The following is a 22477-nucleotide window of genomic DNA, read 5'->3' on the forward strand; positions in this document are numbered from 1 at the left end:
CGATTCACCCTAAGGACGATCTAGAGATGACAACCACTTTCTACAAATCGGCAAAGATGAACACAGAATAATGTAAGAAGTTATCGAAAGTGATCTAAAAAAGAACCTGACGAGGTCTTACGGATCGCTAAAATAATAACTTAAGGACTGGTCGAACGTTAAGAAGTCGAACCAAGTTAACCCAAGTTATAAGTAAACCCTGGAAAGAGGTCTGGCCAACCCTATTAAAGAGGATTACTTTAACTTAGAAGGGCCTGACATAACAAAGTCAGCCCAAAACAAAAAGTTATACAAGTAGTCCCTGAAAGAGATCTGACAAAGATCCAAGAAAGAGGACTACAAAAAATAACTTAAAGAAGACCGACATAACCAAGTCGGACTCCTACCACTAAAAAGTTATACAAGTAGTCCCTGAAAGAGATCTGACAAAGATCCAAGAAAGAGGACTACAAAAAATAACTTAAAGGAGACCGACATAACCAAGTTGGACTCCTACCACTAAAAAGTTATCAAAGTAATCCCCGAAAGAGACCTAACAAAGGTCCAAGAAAGAGGATTACAGACATAACTCAGAAGAGACCGACATGATAAAGTCGGACTCCTACAAAAAGTTACAAAGGTAATCCCTGAAAGAGACTTGAACAAAAGTCCAAAAATGAGGATTACCAAATAACTCGACAGGGCCCGACATGACGAAGTCGGCCCAAAATATAAAGCTACAAAGATAATCCCTAAAAGAGACCTGAACAAGGTCCAAGAAAGAGGATTACCAAGCAACTCAACAGGGTCTGACATGACGAAGTCGGCCCAAACTATAAAGCTACAAAAGTAACCCCTAAAAGAGACCCAAATGAGGTCCAAAAAAGAGGGTTATAGCAACTTGGACCGAGAAGAAGAAGTCGGACCAACAAAAGCAACAGCTTGGACCGACAAGAAGAAGTCGGACCAACGAAAGCTACAGCTTGGACCGATACGAAGAAGTCGGACCAACGAAAGCTACAGCTTGGACCGACAAGAAGAAGTCGGACCAACGAAAAACGTGCGCTAAAACGGACATAGCTCTGCCCAAAAAGCCACGGCTCTACGACAAGGCTATCAAAAACTATTCAGAATGACTAAAAAGTGTTCTACGAAAACACTAAAAAGTCGTCGGACAAATTAGCCCCAAGGACCACCTCGACCAAGCAGAAAGTGGACGAAACCAGAAGTGATCAAAAGAGGTCGGACAATAAAGTACCGACACTCTACAAAGATCCACAAAAATGGACAAAGACATCTCGCAAACGGCCAGAGGAAGGCCAGGAGTGTTTTGCTATAAGGTACGAAGTCTTGAAAAAAGACACTACTTAAAAAGCGAAAAGCACAGTCTCAAAGACAGAGCTAAAAAGTTATCCAAACAAACTATAAAAAGGTTCCACATTAGAACACTACCTAAAAAGTTGTTGGATTATGACTAAAAAGCCCGAGCAATGAAGACAAACAAATCAGAAGAAGGCTGAAAAGACCTCTCAAAGTAAAAGGGGCAATACCAGACTTGCACAAGGAGAAACTACTCAAAATCGACCGAAGACAAGATGCTTAAGCATGACTTCGCCAAAGAGATCAAATCTCTGAAAAGCACGATCTCACGGAAAGATCGAACTCAAGCAGGGGCAAAGTCATACAGGTCGACGTCAGCTAAAGAAGAGGTGCAAGTATGATCTCAAAAAAGAACAAAGCCATAAAGGTTCAAAAACAACCTAAGGCTCAAAAATGCTCAGCCAAAAGGGATACAACTCCACTCAAAGAAGGCACAATCTCAAACAGGGCTACGAACGTCATCCGAGACTAAAAAAGGTTCTACATAAAGAACACTAAAAAAGTCATTGGACAAATCACTAAAAGTCCGGATATCAAGCCACAAGGACAACTTCGCCAAAGCAGAGGGTTGTCAACACAAACTTAAAGCAAGGCGTGATCCAGAAGGCAAGGGTAGAAAACCTACGCTACCACTCAAAAGAGGTTGGACTGTGAAGTACCAAACCTCTAGAAAATCTACAAAGATTGCAAAGTAATGAAGAAACAAACCAGACAGATGCTTGAGCACGACTTCCAAAGAGATCGAAGCTCTGAAAAGCATGATCTCATGGAAAGATCGAACTCAAGCAGGGGCACTGTTCATACCCTGGGTCAAGCTGTCCGACCCAGGATGTTTAGCGACAAGCCGACCGACCTCTTCAGGTCAGACTATCCGACCTCTTCTCAAAGATCTTGGCCAAATGCCCGACCTCTTCTCAAAGAGCTCGGCCAAATCGCCAAAGGAGCCCAAAGCAGGCCCAAAACGAAGGAACACAGCCCAATCTAAAGGCAGCCAAAGCCCAGAAAGATAAAGGCGGTTCCCTTGAAGATAAGATGACCTCACTTAAAGATAAGATAAAGATAAAGATAAGATAACTAACTTATCTTATCCACAGGAGGCCACATCTCACCATTATAAATACACTGGAGCACCCAGGTATAACTCATACTCTGATTCTACTCAATACCTGCTTAATACCCTTGCTAACTTAAGCATCGGAGTCCCTTGCAGGTACCCCCCACCCTCCGGGGACGAAGGATCAGCACCACCACCAAGTCCAACAAGTCGAACACACCAGCTCCGGCCGCCGTGCACCTGCCGGACACGTCGGCTCCAACCAACACAGAAGATCTCATCCGAGATCGACCTACAGTTTCAGGTAACCCTCGGAACATCGACCTTGGGGGAGGACTGTCGAACCACTTCATCGCTGCTTTCGTCAAGGTGGTCGGAAAAGCCTTGCAACGAGTAACATCAGAAGCGTCGGCCAAGTACATCCGACTTTTGAAGTTGTTTAAGTGATGCTTTGGATCAGTGGTTCTATCGTAGAGGTCCATATCAGGGCTCTTAAAGTTCCTAGGAACTTTAGCTCTCATGATTTTCCTCACTAAACGCGTCTTCTCCTCCCAAGGGGGAATCTTCTCGGTCGCTATAGGAGCTTCGACTTTTGAGAGAGGACTCCAGTCTTAAGAGCTTTTCTTCTAGCTCTTTTCATCGCTCTATCTTATTTCTCAAGTTCTTCTCTACCTCTCGCTGTCGTTCTAACTTCTACTCCAGCTGCTCCAGGCGCCCTTGGTGGCCGTTGAACAGTCCCATGAAGTCGGCTGCATGGGGCTGTCCTTCTTTTCCTGATTCACGCTCTTCAGAAGAATTTGTCTTTGGGTCCTTCAACCCAGAGGTACCTTCTCTATGCTGGTTGTTTATCCCTTGGTAGGGGGTTATGTCCACGTCGTTGTTTCCAATGCCCAGATTCTCTTGCTCAGAATCGGACGCCGTGTGGCCATCTTCAGGGGAATTGTCTGCCATTACTGGTTGAACTCTCGGGTCTCCGGCAACGGTGCCAATGTACGATGGGTAACCGGAGATTGGTGGATTGGATTCACTGGGTTGGCCCAATCGTCTAAAGGAGGGAGCCCTTTGACTAGGTTGGCGTCTGGGAGCCTCCATCCGACTTGTGTGCTGAGAGAGAATGGGGGGTTATACCTGCAAAGACACTCCGATGCCTAAGTCAGCAAGAGTTTAAGCAAGTTTTGAGAATATTGGAACTTAGGGATACCTGAGGGGTGTCAGTGTATTTATAGTGGTGAACCAATAACCACCGTTGGAGTAGTTCCAACTTTTAAGAAGGATAACCGTCCCTTTATCATAGGAAAGTTGAGATATGGCTCCTGGAAGTGGGTTGAGAGATTTTAGGGGCAGTTACTTATTTGAATTAGTGTCATCTTTCAGCTAACCCTCGTTCCCGACTTCCTTAGGGTGGAGCTTGTGCCGAATCGACCTCTTTAGAGGAGGTTGGTTACGTGGGGAGGCCAATCTATGGATTGGACCTTTTTATCTTATTTGGTCCTGAGCCTTAGTGTTGGGTAAGGGCATGAACACCACTGTTTGTAAAATGTAACAAAAGAAAATAAAAAGTGTGCTTTTAATTTTTTTGTTCAAGAGAGTTAAGAATTTTTATTATTGCTAATTAAAAAATTCATTAATTTCATTGTATCATATGAGAGTATTATCATCAACCTTATAATAACTAAATATGAGAATAAATATCTTTTTAAAGAAAGTGATTTAATCATGCATTGAAATCATTTTCACATACCCAACAATTTTAGAGAGATATTATTTGAAGATGACACAAGACCAAAATACCTCGTTCAAAGTCATAAATAAAAAATTTTGTATATACATAACATTTTTTATATCATATATTTTCAAAAATGTCTAAAGATTAAAAATGCATTGGAGACTAAAGTACTCGATTTAAACTTGTTTGGATATCAATTTTGAGTGTTTACTCATACATATATTTCCTTAAACAATCTTGGTTCAATTCTTTTTAAAAAAAAATAGAAAAAAGGTTTGATCCCTTATATGTGTTTATATAATAATTTGAACCTAAATAAAATGCTAATAGCTCAATCACTACCTACAAGAGGTGGTTTATAAAAGGATATTACCAATTGCAAAAAATAAAAAAAAATAAAAAAATACGTTAGAGATAAAATTATCAGTAGATTGTCTATGAAGATAAGAGATAGAAGAAGAATTTGATTTTGGGTGATTTTTTGGTTATATTGTAGTACTTTAAAAGATAAATTTTTAAAGTTGTTCTCAGTCTTAAACAAAAAATAATCTATAATAAAACATTGTAAATTTTAGAATCAATTAGAGTGGATATGACATTTTTAACAGAGGAGAGAATTATACTAATGAAAACTAGAACTTTTAAACCAATTTCATAAAATATTGTAACTAGTTAAATTAACATCAAACAGAGAGAATAGAGTGATATAGAAATTTGATAGATAAAAAAAATATTTATTCTACTAATTTTTTTGTGTACCTTTGGCAAACAAAAATAATTTGAAAGATATAATAAATTATAACTTCACCAGAATTATATGAAGAGGAATAGTGTACCAATAATTGAATTGTTTATTTAACATTTAGTTCGTTGTAGTTAATAGAGTCAATACTAAAAAAAATGTATAGATTAGGTATTATTGATCAGAGTAATAATATTTGTACTTTATATAATAAAAATATTAAAAATATTTATTGCTTGTTTTTGGACTATGATTTACTTAACAAGTGAATCTGATAGATATTAGACCTTTGTAGATATAATCCATCAATACTTTGAGAATTAGACAAGTGTGTCTAATAGAAAGGAGAATTGCAAGTAGTTCATTTAGTTTTTTGGGGGGAAGTAATCTGTTGTGACAAAGTGACAGAATCATGCATGTCTTTTAGTGTTGGACGAGTGTAAATTGATACTTGTATCATGGATACGATTAATAAATGGGTCCATATCACAATAGGTATTAGTGGATTTGATGTGCTAGCGAAAGAAGTGGGATGGGAGGCTTTTGGATTCAATTGTTATGAAGAAGCTAATGAAAAAGTGATTATAGTTGTGAACAACGAAGAACAGTTGCGGAAAGGAAGTGTGTGGGTACGAACTTAAGGAGTGCACAAACTACAAAATCGGCAGTTTTCAACGACCAGGCTGCTGGGGTAGGTTGGTAATTCCTAAAATTATTTTGAATGAGTGGATTAATGATCATTCAAAACAAAATCAGGTAAAAACGGTAATATATTAACCAATTTATGAAGGAATTGAAGGGAGAGCGGATTATGTGGGATGTGATCATATTAATTATGAAACTGATTCTGAAGATACAGTAACATGAATTTATGAAGGTAACTTTAATAGATTAGAAAGGAGGGGCAAAAGGAATAAGAAAAAGAAGGTTCATTGTAGTCTTGGTGCTAGGCCCAACAATTCAAAGATGTCCAAAAAAGATAGAGAATGATCTTTGGACCCGGCTTTCTCAATCAACCGGTTCGGTGATGTTGGGTTGGGTCTAAAAACTGAGTCAGGCTTGATGGAAATAGAGCACAGTTTTCACGATAGGGATGGGCACGCTAGAGAAGGGTCTACGACAAGTGTGCAGGAAGATGCATTTGCAAAACTTGCGCTAGAAACTGATGCGGAGAAGATCGAGGGAGACCGAATCGGTGTTGAAGGAGAAAAGCTAAAGACTTGCCACGGCAAAGGAGTTTCAACGTGGCAAGGAAAATGCGCAACCCTGACGCCAACTATGTTGGGTCATAAGATCGAGGAAGAGTTGGTGGCAGAAAACCAAGCCGCTACTCTCCCGGCGGTGACATTGAATGGAGGAACCGGTGGGTTGGGTGTGTATTTTCATGATGATGGTGCAGAAGACGTTGATGAAGAAACGCGTGATAGGGATGGCATTGTGAATAATAGTGGCATGGGTTTCGGCACAAAGGGAACAACGTTGACAAAGAGACAGGGAGAGCTATCGGAACATGATGAAGAAGTAGTTGGGAAGAGGGTGGTTGATGATGGTGGTTCAGACAAGAATGAAGGAAGTGAGGGAAACATAAATAATATTTTGGAGGAGCAGATGCTTGAAAATAGAAAAATTTGTGACCTAGCATTGGAACCAGGTGCAATTTTATACAATGAAGAAGATGATATTATGGCTATTCTCCAAGCACAGAATGAAAAAATTGCTCAGAAAAGATTGGTAAAACAGAAAGAGAAAGCAAGACACTGCTGGCCCAAAAATAAAAAAAAAAGGTGTATAATAATTTATTAAAATAATTTGTTCTTGAAATAGTAGGGGGTTAATGGATGATGGAATATTGAGCATGGTCAAAAACCTAAAGAAAAAAATTTAAGTTGAATACGTTGGGCTTGTTTGAGATTAAGTGGCGGGTAGTGACAGAATTTGATGTAATAAGAATTCGGGAGAGTAATGCTGTGGGATGAGAATATGTTGAGTCAGAAGGTGCGTGTCTCAAGTGGTTTACTATTAATTTGGGATGAAATAATATTTAAAATGAGTCGTTGTCATAAAGGGGAGTTTTGGTTGTGTGTTGAAGGGGTTTTGCTAAAAATAATTTCAATTATACTTTCTGTGGTGTATGAAGTTCATACAAGAGAAGAGAAATTTGTTGTGTGAGAGAAATTGAGTTATATTGTAAAGTTATGTCAACCTTTATAGGAGATTTCAACGAGATTGTGCAGGTGGAGGGGAGAAAGGATGCTGTCAGATTAATAAAGCTTTAGAAAGAATTGATAAAAAAAGATATGCAACTGGTGGACTTTCTTTCGTTTACCAATCTTACAATTGGATTGACAGAGTTTTAATAAGATTGAAGTGGTTGAAGATGAGTACAAAATCAGGAGTACACTATAAGAAAGAAGAGCACAAAAAATAATTGATGAATTTTTTTGTAATTTTTTTTAATTTTTCTATTTATTTGTTGTTCTTGCTTCACTTATTGTGTTAAGCTCTTTTGTTTAAAATTTTTTTTATTATTATTATTTAGAATACCTGATAGGAAAAAATTCGAAGACAACACAAAACATCAGGTGTAGCGCATATCATACACAAATCGGTTCAGAGATAATGATGGTTAGGTTTTTCTGTTTGTTTTTCTTATTCTTATATTGTTCTAGCTTATTGTGTTGAGTTTTTATTAAATAAATAGTTTATCCCTTAGGGCTTTAGGTTTATCAGCTTATGAGAAATAGTAAAAGCCCAGTAAAATTCATATACGGGTAGTCTAGATCCAGTAAAACACACACAGACAATAATCAATATGAAGAAAACTCATAACCAAATCGAAAATTTATTATTTCAATTTTAAGAAGATACTAATTCGGTCAACCCATTCCCAGACCAAAAAATAAATAAAATAAAGATACTAAACTCCCTGTTAACTCTGTGAACACTAATTAAATGAATTATAAATTAATTCTGATGCATAGAGGTTGATGTAAAAGATGTTACATAATTATACAGGAGTATATTATCATATAGGTCTTTGAATTAGTATATGCAATGTTAAATCATCTTTTAAAACGACCTAGTAATTTTAGTGATTATGTATTGCCTTATAAGATAGTATATCATGACATGTAACACATGCGAATTTAATTTCAACAATAGAAGCGAAGCTCTTCATAGGTTTGGATGAAATTACCTTCATAAAAACAAACCCTTAGTCACGGATAATTTAAAACAAATTAAAGTGTTGCTTAGGGGGAAAAACAAGTAAAAGCTGTAAAAATGAAAAATAAATAAATAAAAACTTTTCAAATTGAATAATTATATAGATACTACTACCAAAGACCAGAACGCTAACGCTAGCATATTATACAAAAATATAGACACTAGCCAATTTTCAGAGTTTTTTGTTTTGTTAAAAATTTAAAATTAAAATCAAAACTAACTTTTTTAAAAGGAAAAAAGGCCTCTAAGAGGGCTACTGATCAAATCAATCAAATGATGTTGGAAATCCAGTAGCCATAAAAAATCAAGAAAAAAAAAGAAAGAAAATTATAGTGCCTCAAAAATTGAAATGAAGCAGGTACGGATATATGTATTTTTGTTCATTTCATGTAGTTTAAGTGCCATAGCTGCGGTCCCCAGCATCTCCAAGACCAGGAATTATAAACCTAGACAAGTGAAATTATAAACATTAATCATGTAGATATTAATATATAAAGCTAGCTAGGTTTCAATAATATGAAGTAATGAAAATCATAACAACTATAAATCTATGATGTGGGGAGGCACCAACCCTTTTTCATTAACTGTAGGATCAATTATTCCAGTATATACATGAAGCCTGAAAAAATAAAAAGGTGATTTAGTTAGAAAGTACATGCATTTTCTATTTCAAGATAACAGTCAATTTGGACAAAATGATATACATAAATTTTGTAATTTACCACTTTGTCCAAAATGACAATTCTTTTGGATGGGAGTGGATTTAACAAAAGGCTTGAGGAAAACAAAATTAAGAAAGTTAACACAGTTATGTGAGTACCCAGGAAACTGCTCGCTAAGCTTTTGAAGGGCTGGAGGGGCAGCCACAGCAGAGATCTGCAATGTCATCCATTCCATTAATAAATTAGGATATATATATATAATTGGATACTGAACAATGATGGGATTATTGGAATATAATTCTAGATTATTGTTGCTAACCACTTTAATGTGCTTGTTGCTTACTCCACGTTCCTTTAATAGATTGAGGGCTGCCACTATAGTACCACCTGAAATTCAGCAATAATAATAATTAAAAAAAAAAACCTGACCACTTTATGGCGTAAATAGATTTTCAAGCATATGCAACATAACTTTGGTGCAGTAGATATTTTACAATGCACTACTGTGTCCAAAATATAACATTCACTCCCAGGCTCCAGAATCAGTGGTTATAATTCGTTGAAATTAAAAAAATTATTCAGTCTCTGAATAATTTGTAACTAGTAAACATTTGAAATAAACAGACAGAAGTTAATTATTGTGCAGATTCAGAGTTAAACCCCAAAGTGGTCCCTGAGATTTGTCATTTGCATAGAAAAGGTTCCCAAACCAACTGCACTGTAAACATCTCCGAAATCGGAAAATTGCACCACGTTAGTCGTCCACCTCCTTTCCATCAATTTCCTCGATGCCGTCAGTGACCTGGCATATACGTGCCACACTGGAGGAAATTGACAGAAAGGAGGTGAGGGACTAACATGGTGCATTTTTTCCAATCTCGGGGACGTTTCCGATACAATTGGTATCTCGGGAACCTTTTCGGTGCAAATGGTGAATCTCAATGATCACTTTCAGGTTTAACTCTGCAGATTCATAGTTTTACTAAATTTTCAATTAGATACCTATACTTTACCTATGTCCTATAGTTTAAAGGTTTATAAATTACAATCAAGTCCCTATAGCTTAAACATTTCTAATCCTGTTCCTATATTACAAGCATTTTTCAATCATGTCTCAAATTTAAAAATTTGGGGACCTAGTCTCCATACTGAATGATAATCACAAGTTTTTTGAAATAATTGTGTAACATAAGAACTTGATTACAAAGTTTTAAATTATAGAGCTTTCATCCAAAAAGCATTTGTGCAATATAGGTTTTCATTAGAAGTGTTTACTATAAGGATCTGATTGAAAATTTTTGTATAATATAAGGAATTGATTACAAACTTTCAAACCACAATGACCAAATTGAAAATGTAGTAAAGCTATAAGCCACCTATAGAGTAATTAAACTGAAAGCAAAGAAACAAGCTGATACCAAATTTCTACTTGTCTGCCAGGTTAATATCCTACGACATATAACAATGTAGTAAAATAATTTTGAAGCCAAAGAGACGAACCAAATCACATTCATATGCAGCCTGTGTAAGAGGCAGGCTGAATCTCTACTAAATATTTAACATTGAGCTCCTAATATCTGTTATTATGAGCTGCTTTTAAAATGTTGCTTTGAGGATTACATGAATAGTATAGAGCATACACGTGTAATAACGAAATTGCATCATATGAACCGGGAAAGCAAGGTAATAGGTTCATTAATGGGAAATGTTTTTCTTTTGTACTTGTAACCTATTGAGCAAAATGAATAAGAAGAAATTCCTTGTATGATAATGGCAGCAGTAGAAAGGTTTCAGTCTTGATCTTCTGATATCAAAACGCAAAACATGAGTGAATACATACCTGTTGCCAGCATAGGATCAACCACAAATGCTTTAGATCCTTCTGTAAACTTCTCAGGTAACCTGAAAATTGCATGAAGGAATACATAAATGAAGGAGCTCAACATGTCACAACTCACAGTTCAATAAATAAATAAAAGATACAGAACCAGGTCAAACAATAGGGCAGCCCTTATGAATCTCGCTGAAATGGTCAAGAAGCCGCCCATACAAGTGAAGGAAAAACAAGGGTAATAAAACATATTACTCTTTCAAGTATAAATTTCTTACTTGTTCAGATATATGGTTGGCTGAAGTGTTTCCTCATTTCTGCTTATTCCTTTTGCAAATGAAAGGGGGAATAAAAGAAGTTATTATTCAATTTAAGAATTGAGAATACATATCGCAATTTTAAAAATGAGCATCAACAAAATTCACAAGCTTTAAACAAGTAATCATTTTATCTCAATGAATCAGACGTGGAAATATACAAATATGCAAAACCAGATTTTTCCTGCTTAAATTATCTTTTTCAATTTGCCTCCAATGCCAGGTTTCAAATAACATAATAAGCAACAACAAGCATAGGCATCCAATTATTTCATTAAGTACTAATAAGAATCTGTCATGACCTAGATGGTATGTTTTTGTTGCAGGCAAGATCGACGACGCATGCTCGGCAAGAGCAAGACCAGCTCTCAAGATTGGAATTACCTGGGGAAAAAAATTGGGGGAAAAAGGTATAACATCAGTTTAGTTCAGTATGAATATAACAATATAATTGTCAGACCATGCGGACTTCAATTATAGAAAAAACATCGAAAGCAATATGCTACTTACGGCCACAGGCTCTCTTGGATCAATGAACTCCACTGAAGCAACACCCATAGGTGATTGAATCTCCCCAGCCACCGTAGGCTGAAAAACAATTAAAGCACCATAGAGGAAAAAAGAAATGAAAATCCACATGCTTGAGTGTGGTAATAAATGTAGAAAGATTATTAAATGGGAATTTTAAATAACATCAAAGGCACAACTATTTAATACAAGTCATCATCACAACTAGATTCCTGTATTAGGGAAAGCATGGTGCAGATGCACTTGCACTAAGAAAGCTATAGACTTCAAAATCAATCTGCCTTTGGATTTTTGATAACTCAAAAATATAATGCTGAATACAGTATTCTAAAGAATTCATAATATTGCTTTATGTTTCTGAAAGCCAATACTCTGGTAATTTCATAGGCATAGATCCAGTGTTACCTTAACCAGGAGATGTAATTGGGCCATTATACAGAAAAAGAACATTTCAACTCTAGTTTAGTATGCAATTATTTTTCTAAATGAAAAGTTTTACTTTAATGCTGAATATGCTTGAAAGTGTCTTTAGGGGCTTATCATATATCTATCCTAATTTGGAGTCTCAATGCAAGATAAGGATTTAGTTCCAAATCCTTGAAAAATAATCTATTCTAAGATCTATATTTAAATGCAGTAATAGTTTCTTTAGGGTGAGTATCCGGTTGAATAAATTAGCACAGAAAGGTTACTATTTCTGGTTGTTAGTTGCAAATAAACCTAATTTATCATACCAAAGTCTCGACTATAACATGGAAAATGAAATGAAAATAGAGACAAATATGATTTTCTGTTATTGATTATTAGAATTAAGAATTGAAGTTAAACCAAGTATTTATACATCTAGTAAGGTGCATGATTAGGGCATGCACTCTACAGTAGCAAAGCTCCTATAACTACCCAAAATGTGATAACCGCTTGACAGCTGGCTAACTACCCTGCACATGATGCTAGCTCAGACTCTTCTTAATTAATTGAAGTTGGTAAATGCTGTGAAGGTTCTAATAAATGCCATTAACATTCCTAAAATGGTGATCAATTCTTACACAAGAAACACATAATTTATATATGGTTTCATGGCAACTGACTCAGCTGCCTATTTTAACTTGAAAAGTAAAAATCCATGCATCCGAATTTATTCATGCCCTAAATTATACTCAGTTTCTTCATATCCGGCACATCTGCCTTTTACCAGTAATCCCACACCATAATCCTAACCCATGAATACTAAGAATTTGTTTGTCCTACCTTAGACAGAGAGTGAGGAATCCATCGAGAACAAAACAAATAGCTCAAGCAATATTTTGAAGATGTTGATAGAAGATGTTCAAATAATTTATAGAATGAATGTCACTTTAACCTGACCACCTCTAGAGTCTACATACATGTAATGCCTTAAATTTTTTAGTTTAAAGTTAAATCTTAAATACAAAAAAGTTAAAGCATGGGGAAAATAAATTTTTAAGGCAAGGGCATGAGCTATGCCCTTTTAACTAACCAGCCAATCCCTTGAAGCTTCATACATTAGTAGCCTCCCCAACTCAGCCATTGCATTTCCTACATTAGAAGCATTAAATGCCAAATAAATATGAATATAAATAATATTATATCAAGTCATGCTCTTGGAGCAAATCTAATGATCCTCCAGGAAAATCTACAACCACATAATTTCATTTATAAAGGGTTTAGATTATATAAAAACCAGAAGATCAATAGTTGTGAATGTTCCTAGTGAACACATTAAATATCTTCTAGGAGTATGGCATGAGTTTGTCAGGAAGCTACATTTCCATTAACCATTAACCAAGGAAGTAGCTATTAGCAAAATAAAGTGATGAGGCTGTTCAGCTGTTCCAACATTGGTTATACCGTTACAGTACACTGATCAAAATCAGGTTAATGTTAGGTCCACATTATAGGATGTTGCTAAAGTAAATTAAAAACTGACACTCACTGAAGATAGGACAAGGAGTTTGCTCATTTCTCAGAACTGAAACCCAATGCTTGATCAAAGGGTGTGGAGGCACATACACCTTCAAAACCAAACAGATCAAAACAACCAATTAATCTATCACAAAACAGAGACAAAACTCATCAAAAGGAAAATTAGCTCCATTCCCTCTATTTCATGTTTATCAGGGCATAACAAACCAAAAACAAATAAAGCCTTAATCCAAAACCACAAGAGGAATAAGAATTGAAAAATAATAAGCATATTAGTTAGCCATTTAGTGCATGTTTGGAAATAGTTTTTGTTTTAATGAAATATTTGTTTTCCTTTTGATTATGAAGTCTTTTGATAGTTGTTGAAACCATAGCAAGTTAATCCAAAAGGATAGTGCTAGGGAGCCAATGGCTTAAGTGTACAATGTGTACAATGGGCTAAATCTTTGGTCCATGAATAAAATGAACATCACCCACACTATCCAGAATAACCATCCAAATACCAGGGATAATAAACATCTCATGTCATCAAATCACTCATCCTAAAAACTTAAGTTAATTTTAGAGTTCATCAAGGATTGAATCCTTGACCTTTCGGATCTAGAACTCTAATACCATGTCATGAACCCACTCATCCCAAAAGCGTAACCTGACAGGACAATGTAACACTAATGATCATATCTCTAATACTTCCTATTGGCTCCCTATACTTTTCCAATCCAAAAACACACATTTAAAAAGAGAAATCACAAAAAAGAGAAATTTTTTTCCCCTCTCGGTAGATAAACCCATAAACCCAGAAGACAAAGACAAAAATGGCAAATTAAAAAAAAAAAACACACACACACACACACAAAAACACATAATAGACAAATTAATCAATTAATCAAACCATCAAAGACTTTTGGCTCCTTTCATTCCATTTTTTCTCTTAGTAAGAGGAATAAAAACACAACCACCCCCTCGCCAAAAAAAAAAATAATAATAAAAAAAGCAATAAATAAAAGAATTCCGGAATGAGAAGAAGAGAAAGACTAACGAGCATTCGGTTGTCAGAGACAGGCTTCTCCTCCATGGTCATGTGAGAGCTCACAGCAACACACGAACGGCGCTGAACACTGGAGAGAGAGATCTGAGTGGAACCAACAACAAACATCAGTAAAAAGGGGCGCATATAAATAACAATAATTTAAATTTAAATTTATATTAAAATTAAAACGGTGGGGCATAATTGTTAATTGAGATACTGATAATCAATGACAACAACAAAAGAACAAAATTAAAATTAAAGTAATTAAGGTTCTTTTTTTAAGGCAGCTACTTTCACTCTTTTTAAATAAAATTAAATAAGAATAAGAATTACGTGAATGACATGAGAATTGAGAATAGGGATGGTAGTAGTAGTAACTAATTGCCTTTCTAGTTGTAGTTCTGAAGAGGGAAGAGGAGGAGGAGGAGGAGGAGGGAGTGTGAGAGTGACATGTGTGAGGAATAAGCGCCGAATCGGAAGGGGAAGAGAGGTTAAGATTGAAGTGAATACGGCACCAAGCCATCATCAATGAATGAATGAATGAATGCTTTTTGTGTTTGTGTGTACGGGTATATCTATGATTTTCAGCTAATTCAAGATGATGGTTGTTGGTTGGATTATTTCGTTATTTGGACATGGATAGACATATCCTGATTATGCTGTAATTTCCATTTTCATTCTTTTTATTATTTTACGTCCTTCTAGCTTTATTCATCAAAATAGGATTTTTTAATATATATATATATATATATTCTGAAAGTTACTGAAAGGTTGATTTAAACCTGAACGTGAGGTTCAGACTCTTTTAGAAGGCAGCGTCCGGATCGAGTCAAGAAACTTCGATGCTTAAATTAGCAAGAGGTTTAGACAGGTTTTTAGTAGATTAAAACGTGAATACTTTAAAAGGTGTCAGTGTATTTATAGTAGAGTAGATAATTACTTTTCGAATAATTCCATCTTTATTGACTGATAACTCTGTTTTCTTTATCTTGAGAGTTTGTTATAATCTATCTTTTAGTATTTTTATTGACTGATAACTGTTTTCTTTATCTTGAGAGTTTGTTATAATCTATTTTTTAGCAAAGATAGAGATAATTGAAAAGATTCGGAGAATACTTTCTTAGATAAGTATATAAACGTATGTCCGACCTCTTTAAGAAGATCAAGTATATAATAGAAACTACCCTTTTACGTAGGCCTTTCATTTTTATTATACATAACTTTTATTTTGGGATAGAATATAAACAATATATATTATTTAATATTTACTACTAAATAAAATTACAACTAAAATTATGTTTTTAAACTTTATTATACATCTCGTTTGTCCATCAACTCCATACGAATTTGTTATTTACCTCATTTAAAAATGAGATATGGCTAATTTTATTTCGTTTGTTTATTATATAAATGAGATTATAAGTAATAAAATTTCAAATTCTATTTATATATATTAACCATAAACTAGTATCAATCACTATCATTCTTTTTCTCTTTTTACAAATGGCTAGTAAGGATGATATTCCATTTGAATTTGTTGGTCTTACACTAATATGCTCTGTTTGCGAGAATTTTCTAGCTAGGTTGAAAATCTCATATTGACGAAGATAGAGACTTGGTCTAACAATCTTGAGAAACTGATGATTCTTATATCGAGTTTTTTGGCTTGAGAAAAATTATCAAGTTCTGATAGTGTTCGATATTTATGTGAAAATTTTACCCTAACATATAAGTGATGAAATTGTATGCTGAGGCAGCTGAGCGGCCATATTTCACCCAGAAACAACAATAATAAGGATGAGTTTGTACCAAAAATCTCTATTGGTAGATCAAAATAGCCCAATTCCTACCAATTTCGAAACTCAACATTCCATCAATATGCCATGTCATTTTTGCGAGACAGACCATTTCACTACTGAGGTATGCTCAAGGAAGGAGCCAAGAGCATTAAAATGATATCAAACAAATAAAAACCAATATATAGCCAATCATTAGTATATGTATACATTTTTTTATGGTAAAAAAACTATCATTTATAAAAATAGCTAAATAGCATTTACAAATTGTAGAATACATATTCGATTTGAAATTAGGTAAGAAAATAGATAAATTTTATGTTGAACTATGGTTTAAAAGAAAATATCGAATTCGATTACAAAGAATCATATAAGACAAAAACAGTCAAACAAAAATAAACCAGTCTTTTTTATTTCTAATTTTATATAAAAAGTGTTGCAATATAGAAAAATATCTTCTCTTCTTTCCCGAATAAATTTAAAGGTTTTTTGAATTTAAAAATATTTTTATGGATGAAATTTTTTTTTCTTTGAATCTTTATTCCAAATTTGTAATATCATATCCAAAACACCTATAAAAAAGATCAATACACTACTAAAAAAAGAGAACAATCTCAAAAAAGTTATTTTAAATTTAGATCTGAATTTCAGATTTAAATTTCTAAAAAATAGAAAAAAAAACAGAAACAATAAACAAATAAACAGAAAAAAAGAAAAAAGAGAAGAAAGATAAGTAAAAACAAGAAAGGGGTGTGAATATTTTGTTTCTAGTATAAATAAGATGTATATGTTATTTTTCATTTACAAAAGAGATAAATAACAAAATTTTTTCATTTATCTTATTCGTAATATAAATGAGATATACGTATATATGTATCTCATTTGCATGATGATCGAGCTGTATAATAAGGTATAAAAATTGTATATATAAGTAAATAATATATTAATTTTATTTATTTTAAAAATTTCATAAAAAATATGGTATAATGTAATGGTAATAGTGAAGAGCTTAAAAATTTAGGGTGTATTTAGCTTAATAATATATTAATTTTATTTATTTTAAAAATTCCTCGCGTCGGACTCTTTTTTTCGGCGACGCACTCCACGGCGGCAGAAGCATGCATGAACGGTTCTCCCTTCCACCGGCACTCCCTCTCTCTTTTCCCTCTTCTCTTCTTCCCTGTCGCAGCCCCTTTCCTTTCTTCTTTCTTCTGGCGACGGAAACACGTTAAGAATGATTTTAAATCCAAAATTACGTTGGGAACGGTTTCGATTCTGACCCTCAACCTAACGGGACCAAAACAATACTTATCCCTTAAAAATAATAAATTTTAAATTGACATATTCACCAATAATATAATACAATCATATTAGATTGTACATTAATATTAATCACTAATATAGAATATATATTAAAATACAAAATACACATTAAAAATGAGTTGAACTATTCATATATTTATACATAAATACATTGTAGTCGATTTTAGTGATAAATTTTAGTGTATAGATAATATTTTTGAATTTTTATGTATGAAACTTTAACACATGATTTGATCAATTTTTTTTTAATTTATTGATTTAGAAATTGAACAGTAGAAAAAAATCATGAGACAAATTACAACAGAGAGAGAAATATTATATACAATAATTAAACCATATGAAATTTTAAATTTGATAAGAGGGTATCCATATGTGTATACAAGCATGGAAAAAAAAAACACAAAAATATATATACAAGCATGGGAACTATTTAGCATTGTCACAAAGATTTCATCATATGATTTAGTAGAAAGCAGTTCAATTCTAAGATAGAGAATAAAATAAGTATGACATATATATTACTTTTCAATTAAGAAATTATTATATATTATTTTTGGTTCCATATGAATTTAAAATATATCTATCTATATATACTATAAAATTTTGTAGACACTTTTTATTGACATATAATTAATTAACAATAAACATTAATAATTTATTATTATTGAAAGACATGTAACCTAAAGAGACAAGAAAAAGCACAAGAATGTTTCAAAGAGTATATGAAAGCTACTTGCATTGCATTGAGTAATAATTTGGCAACCCAAATTAAAAAGGGATTCCGTTCTCATCTAAATTTTCATAAAGTTAGTCACACCAAATTTATGTAAGAAATTAAAACAAACTTTATAATGACATAAACAAAGCATGAATAGCCTCAAAAACTTTATCATCATCATTATCATCATCTATAAATTAGAAACCAACTCACAACTACTACTTTATTTTGGACCACCAATATGCACAATATAATATATAATATAATATATATAATATTATTCCCTCTAATATATAGAAGCTATATATCAATATGAGATATGATTGTGTATGTATCTTAGTGTTGTTGGAAAATTCCAAAGGGATCGCATTGATCTAATTCTTATTGATGCCTATACTTTCTTGGAATCATTTTTTATTGGATCATGCGATCTCTTAGGAATTTTTCACCATCTCTAAACTTCTCTTCTTGATGATCCCTTTATGATGTAAATTAAAGCAACAGCTTCATCAATTCTTAAGGAAGCTATATTATTGTAAGTATAAAGTATTCATCTTCTCTTCTTCTATCTATTTCAATTTTATATATATCTTGTCATCTTGAATTCTTTAGCTTATAGATTATAAGCAACTAACTACATTTCTATCTTCATACACTTTGATATATGGTTAATTCAATTATATATAAACTACTTAGCTTGCAAAGGTGTATTATATAATTAGTTATTTATAATGTTTTATTTTGATTCTCCATCCCACACACATCTTTTAGGTTGCAATTGTAGTTTTGAATATTTGATAAGTGATAATCTTACTTTACTTGTTTCTATTTCTAACTCACCATTATTTAATGTTTGCAAAGTTTCAATTGCCATTATTTATTTTTAATTTTCTTTCTAATTAACAAGGATGATATAACTGAAAAGATATCACATATATACAGCTAATCATAATTTTTATTTAAAAAATATGTCCTGCTTCAGTTTGTTAGATAATCAAATCAAATGCAATTGATTTAATTTCCAAATGAGATAGAAAGTTAGAAACTCATGATGTTAATGTAATATATATTCAATACATTATCATCATATTGTTAATTAAATTCAGTAATAGTCAAACTTAATCAAAGTTACTATTTAGTGTGAGGAAGTTAATACTTGCATAAGAGATAAGATAAGATGCATGATAATGATCTTCTATCATATAGTGTGTCCCAGCTCACAAAATCATCAACCAAACATGTCGGTTCACAATTTTTTATTTTTTTTTTTTAATTTTTACATTTAAACAAATGGTAATTTAATTTGTTGCTTGCATTATGTCGTGTGTGCGTCTTTAATTTTCTCTGTTTGTAATATTAATTTTCAAAGTTTTAGTTTTAGTTGTAAACAATTAAGTAGAAGTAATTGTTGCATGCATTTATCTCGTTTATAATAATGATATAATAATATGGTAATATGAAAAAAAACATATATACATTTATCTAAAGAATAATAATGCTCTGTCTAAGTAGATAAACTTAGTAGAACAATGACCAATGAATTAATTATATTGATGTATCATTATTCATCAACACTCCAATTTCAATTTATTATTTTCATATTATTATCATATTACTATAAACTGATGAAGATGAGATGCTATAATAGATCTATTGCACAGCCACAGAAAAAATGGTATTATATGTTGAAAAAAAAAGAAAAAAAATGAGTACAGTGGAGCTGAAAATCCACTTCATCTCTTTTCAATTTGCTAAGAAAATATAGATTCCATGTGTCTTTTCTTGAATTTGTTTTCTTGTGTATTGTGAAGTCTAATCCAACTTCCATCACTAGCAACTTAAATCCCTCATCCCTAGTGTTTTGGATGATTAATTACCCTTTTTATCTTTAAGAAATTTTGAAAATTTTGGAGATTTTAAATATATTAATTTGACGAACTTCCATTCTAAAACAAATTTAAAAAATGACTTGTTCGAAGTGTTACTTAAATAGGCGATGAAGAGGGAACGAACATGGAACAAATTTAAATTTGGTGAGTTCTATAGTACTTTTGTTATGATATCTATACTGTTTAATTTATTTTTTAAAATAAAAAATAAAATATTTTTATAAAAAATAAAATATTTAAAGTAAAAAAGTAAATTATATAAAATTTATTAAATATTATTTATTTATTCTTTTTTTTAAAATTGTAGAATTTAAATAAATAACTAAAAAAATACAATTTTTTTTTACACAAAAACATAAAACAAAAGCCAAACAAACATGAATGCTGTACATGAAGAAACACAAAAGATATAACAAGTTATATAAAGACAAAATCAGTGATATGAAAAAAATGGAATTAAAAATGTGATATCATATCACACACAACGTAAAATGCAAATTTAATAATAACAATAGAATAATAGTGATAAAAAACCTCACATAGACATATGCAACAGGTGTTACAAATGGAGAATTGCGTGAAAATAGTAGTAAAGGATCAGTATTTTTAGCAAAAACAGAAAATATTTTTTTGATAAATGAAAATGACAAAACAACTTTTAGAAAAAGAGAAATATTTTTTTACTTCTTGAAAAGCTCTTAAAATAATATTTCAAAAAATAAAAAATATATTTTAAAAACGGGACCAAACAACATTAATGTGACCCAAAAGAAAAAAGTAACTTGCCACTACTCCACCTTGATATATTGTTCGTCTGTCTTAGTGCGTTATTTCGAATATACCTAATTATTGGCAGCATTTTGGCATGAGAAAAGCTCAAGAGCTAGCAGAGTTTATTGTTTTTTGTCAATATTTTTAGTCATCAATTTAATTCTATTAGTCTAATAATTCAATAACATATTTTTAGCCCACATTTTTAAATATTGATAGTTAATTATTGATAAAAAATAATAAATTACGCTAGCTCTCTAACATTTCTCTTCTGTTCTGACTATCTATCTATTTGATGAAGAAAACTTTGTCCATGTATTCAGTGCTTTTAATTTTATGCCCCTTAATTTGTGATAATGGAGATTTTAGAGCAATTCTAATGGGATTAATTTTGGGTATCACTTTTGACTTCTACAAACTAATTTAAAATTCAAGCTTGCATTGGATACAATTAATGAAATGATACTGGTATCAATAAGGAGAGACCGTATCTTTTTAAAAAAAGATTAGTAAAATATTATCACTTGTATAATCTATTAAACCCATTAAATGAACATTATAATGTTGTTATTGCAACGTTGTAACAAACATTTGTACAGGATGATACCTGAAGGTTCAGAGAGTTACTTGTTCTTGATGAAGGTAGATCAGTTACTCGTTGGTCCAGCAAGATGGCAAGACTAGGTGGAACCTGCAAAGGTACTCCGATGCCCAAGTCAGAGATCTAGAGAAATAGGGGGTAAGTGTTTAGAGTGAAAGGTGATCATACTTGGGAGAGTGATTGAGCTCTCCTTTTATAGATGGCGTAAGTTATCTTATCTTGAGATAAGGGGGTCCCACTATCTAAGAGCCTAGTGAGTTTGTCGGGATCTAGAATTGCCTCGGACGGACCGGGTTATAGAGGGCCCATGGGGACCCGAGATGTCAGGTCTGTAACAGTTGCCCTTAGATAATGAGGGCTCATTGATTAGGGGTTTCAATGCTAAAGGTTTAGCTTGCTTTAATCTTGTGAGGTCAATTGAGGGAGTGGGTTTGTGTTTGTCTATTGTGCTTCTCGATAAAATGATTGTTTTGCAGTTTTTAAGGCACCATTAATTTCCCTCAATAAAGAGAGAGAGGCTTTCGCACTTTTTCGATTTTTTTCCTTCGTTTCTTATTTCTCTTTTTTTGCCCCATGTTAGGGCCCTTTCTTCTATTTTTCTTATCTTCTTTTGCATTACATTTTTCTTTTGCTCTTCCTCTGTGTTGCATTTCTCTTTTGCTCTTCCTCAGCACTGCATTTCTGTTCTTCCAAGTTTTGTTAACCGTTTCTGCTCGTGGCATTAGCGGCTCCATTCGATCGAAACTTTTCCTCGTTCTTTCAAACAGGTCTGTCTCTATTTCCTTCTTTTTTTTTGCTTTGTTGTTTTAGTGTTTTCTGCAATCTGTATTATTTTTTATTAGATTTGGTTGTTTGGTCTGTCACTCCTTTAGGTTGCTATTTCCATGGTTTGTGGCCATTGTATCAGGCGAATTTGTCCTTTGATTCTTTTTCTGTGTGATGGTAGTAGGTGATTTTTCCT

At 33.0% G+C, this 22477-nt stretch overlaps 1 protein-coding gene across 3 annotated transcripts; it reads right to left on the reverse strand.

The window, feature by feature from the left end:
* Positions 1-8229: 8229 nt before the first annotated feature.
* LOC107475036 (uracil phosphoribosyltransferase) lies at positions 8230-15053 on the reverse strand. 3 transcript variants are annotated; one of them, XM_016094679.3, is made up of 12 exons: positions 14804-15053; positions 14428-14520; positions 13399-13477; positions 12943-13001; positions 11427-11504; positions 11219-11300; positions 10878-10926; positions 10609-10670; positions 9088-9155; positions 8927-8982; positions 8678-8725; positions 8230-8552 (listed from the first exon to the last, which is right to left on the reverse strand). In XM_016094679.3, the coding sequence occupies exons 1-12, from the start codon at positions 14942-14944 to the stop codon at positions 8501-8503; spliced, it is 867 nt and encodes a 288-aa protein (XP_015950165.1). In that variant the 5' UTR covers positions 14945-15053; the 3' UTR covers positions 8230-8500. The 3 variants fall into 3 exon arrangements, with proteins under 3 accessions (XP_015950165.1, XP_015950166.1, XP_015950167.1); XM_016094680.3 differs by having other exon boundaries at positions 14797-14936; XM_016094681.3 differs by having other exon boundaries at positions 14752-14926.
* Positions 15054-22477: the final 7424 nt, after the last annotated feature.

The sequence above is a fragment of the Arachis duranensis genome, chromosome 2 (genome assembly GCF_000817695.3).
Source record: "Arachis duranensis cultivar V14167 chromosome 2, aradu.V14167.gnm2.J7QH, whole genome shotgun sequence".
Classification (NCBI taxonomy): Eukaryota; Viridiplantae; Streptophyta; class Magnoliopsida; order Fabales; family Fabaceae; genus Arachis; species Arachis duranensis.